We start from the raw sequence: 2754 nt of genomic DNA on the forward strand, positions 1-2754 counted from the left end.
TAGGAAAAGGTTGGATTATAGGAAAAGGCTGGATTGGAGGAAGAGGCAGGACTCTACAAAAGGATTTAAAAGAAGCTTGGATTATAGGAAAAATTGGGATTTCAGGAAAAGGCTGGATTTTAGAGAAAGGCAGGATTTTAGGAAAAGGTTGGATTTAGGAAAAGACAGGATTTAAGGAAAAGGTTGGATTTAGGAAAAGCTTGGATTGTAGGAAAAGGCAGGATTTTAGGAAAAAGCTGAATTTGAGGAAAAGGCTGGATCTGAGGAAAAGGGCAGGATTTTAGGAAAAAGTTGGATTTAGGAAAAGGCATGATTTTAGGAAGAGGCTGGATTTAGGAAAAGCTTGGATTATAGGAAAAGGCAGGATTTTAGGAAAAGGCAGGATTTTAGGGAAAGGCTGGATTTTAGAAAGAGGTTGCATTTAGGAAAAGCTTGGATAATAGGAAAAGGCTGGATTTAGGAAAAGTTTGGATTATAGGAAGAGGCTGGATTTTGGGAAAAGGCTGGATTTTAGGAAAAGGTTGAATTTAGGAAAAAGTTGGATTTTAGAGAGAGATGGGATTTTAGGGAGAGATTGGATTTAGGAAAAGGCAGGATTTGAGGAAGAGGCTGGATTGAGGAAAAGAGAGGATTTGGATTTAGGATTGCTGGGGCACTGAGCATTCCCCAGGCAATGGCCACAGCTCCAAAGCTCCAGGAGTGTTGGGACAACTCTCAGGAACAGGGAGGAATTTTGGGAGGAATTTTGGGAGGAATTCTGGGAGGAATTTTGGGAGATCCCTGAAGGGTGGGAATTGGATCAATGATCCCTCTGGCTCTTCCCCCACAATTGCAGCTGGAACTGCAGCATCCCAAAGGATATGGTGAATGTTTCCACCCTGCTGAAATAGGCCTCCCTGCTGGCAGATTCCAGGGAGAGAGCCTCCAGCTGGGAGGCTCCATGGGCTCGCTCCGAGCAGTCCAGGGTGTCCTTCCTGAAAGGAAAAGCAGCAAGGGAAACTCTGGGAAAGGGTGGAAATGGCAACAGGCTGGAGCTGGGAAAGGGTGGAAATGGAAACAGGCTGGGTTTGGGGAAAGGCTGGGTTTGGGAAAGGTTGGGTTTAGGAACAGGTTGGGTTTAGGAAAAGGTTGGATTTGGGAAAGGTTGGGTTTAGGAACAGGTTGGGTTTAGGAAAAGGAACAGGCAGGATTTTGGGAAAGGTTGGGTTTAGGAACAGGCTGGGTTTGGGAAAGGTTGTGTTTAGGAACAGGCTGGACTTGGGAAAGGCTGGGTTTAGGAAAAGGTTGGATTTAGGGAAAGGTGGGATTTTGAACAAGGTTGGATTTGAGGAAAAGGCTGGATTTAGGAAAAGGCTGGGTTTGGGGAAAGGTTGGGTTTGGGGAAAGGTTGGGTTTAGGAACAGGCTGGATTTTGGGAAAGGTTGGGTTTAGGAAAAGGTTGGATTTTGAACAAGGTTGGATTTGAGGAAAAGGCTGGATTTAGGAAAAGGTTGAATTTAGGAACAGGTTGGGTTTAGGAAAAGGTTGGGTTTAGGAACAGGCTGGATTTAGGAAAAGGTTCAATTTTGGGAAAGGCTGAGCTTAGGAACAGGTTGGATTTTGGGAAAGGATGGGTTTTAGGAAGAGATTGGATTTAGGAAAAGGCTGGATTTGGGGAAAGGCTGGATTTAGGAGAAGGCTGGATTTAGGAAAAGGCTGGATTTAGGAAAAGGCTGGGTTTAGGAACAGGTTGGGTTTAGGAAAAGAACCAGGCTGGATTTTGGGAAAGGTTGAATGTAGGAAAAGGTTGGATTTTGGGAAACCCAACCCAAAAGGTTGGGTTTTAGGAACAGGCTGGACTTGGGAAAGGCTGGGTTTAGGAACAGACTGGGTTTGGGGAAAGGTTGAATTTAGGGAAAGGTTGGATTTTGAACAAGGTTGGATTTTAGGAAATGGCTGGGTTTAGGAAAAGGTTCGATTTTGGGAAAGGTTGGGCTTAGGAACAGGTTGGATTTTGGGAAAGGATGGGTTTTAGGAAGAGATTGGATTTAGGAAAAGGCTGGATTTGGGGAAAGGCTGGATTTAGGAGAAGGCTGGATTTAGGAAAAGGCTGGGTTTAGGAACAGGTTGGGTTTAGGAAAAGAACCAGGCTGGATTTTGGGAAAGGTTGAATGTAGGAAAAGGTTGGATTTTGGGAAACCCAACCCAAAAGGTTGGGTTTTAGGAACAGGCTGGACTTGGGAAAGGCTGGGTTTAGGAACAGACTGGGTTTGGGGAAAGGTTGAATTTAGGGAAAGGTTGGATTTTGAACAAGGTTGGATTTTAGGAAATGGCTGGGTTTAGGAAAAGGTTCGATTTTGGGAAAGGTTGGGCTTAGGAACAGGTTGGATTTTGGGAAAGGATGGGTTTTAGGAAGAGATTGGATTTAGGAAAAGGCTGGATCTTAGGGACAGACTGGATTTAGGAAAAGGCTGGATTTTGAACAAGGTTGGATTTTAGGAAAAGGCTGGGTTTAGGAAAAGGCTGGGTTTCAGGGACAAACTGGATTTGAGCAAAAGGCAGGATTTTGGGAACAGGCTGGATTTTAGGAACAGGACTAAAAACAAAGCCCAGAGCACTTCCTAACCACCCCCCCCAGGCTTGTCCTGACAAGGATTTTCTCCAGAGCTCCCCATTCCCAGCTCCTCATTCATTCCCAATAAAACAATAAAATAAAATCCCAAAGGTGCCTTTGGCCTCCTCCCAGCACCCCAACTCAGGCACAGCTCAGGGGGG

At 45.0% G+C, this 2754-nt stretch overlaps 1 protein-coding gene across 1 annotated transcript in view; it reads right to left on the minus strand.

Moving 5' to 3' along the window:
* The window catches only part of ZC3HC1 (zinc finger C3HC-type containing 1), a 24515-nt gene that overhangs the window by 12196 nt on the left and 9565 nt on the right, over nt 1-2754 (minus strand). Inside the window, exon 2 of the mRNA XM_031061894.1 lies at nt 863-1034. Within this exon, the coding sequence (XP_030917754.1) occupies nt 863-1034 (172 nt within the window). The remainder of the gene's footprint in view (nt 1-862; nt 1035-2754) is intronic.

Source organism: Geospiza fortis, unplaced genomic scaffold (assembly GCF_000277835.1).
Source record: "Geospiza fortis unplaced genomic scaffold, GeoFor_1.0 scaffold61, whole genome shotgun sequence".
Taxonomy (NCBI): Eukaryota; Metazoa; Chordata; class Aves; order Passeriformes; family Thraupidae; genus Geospiza; species Geospiza fortis.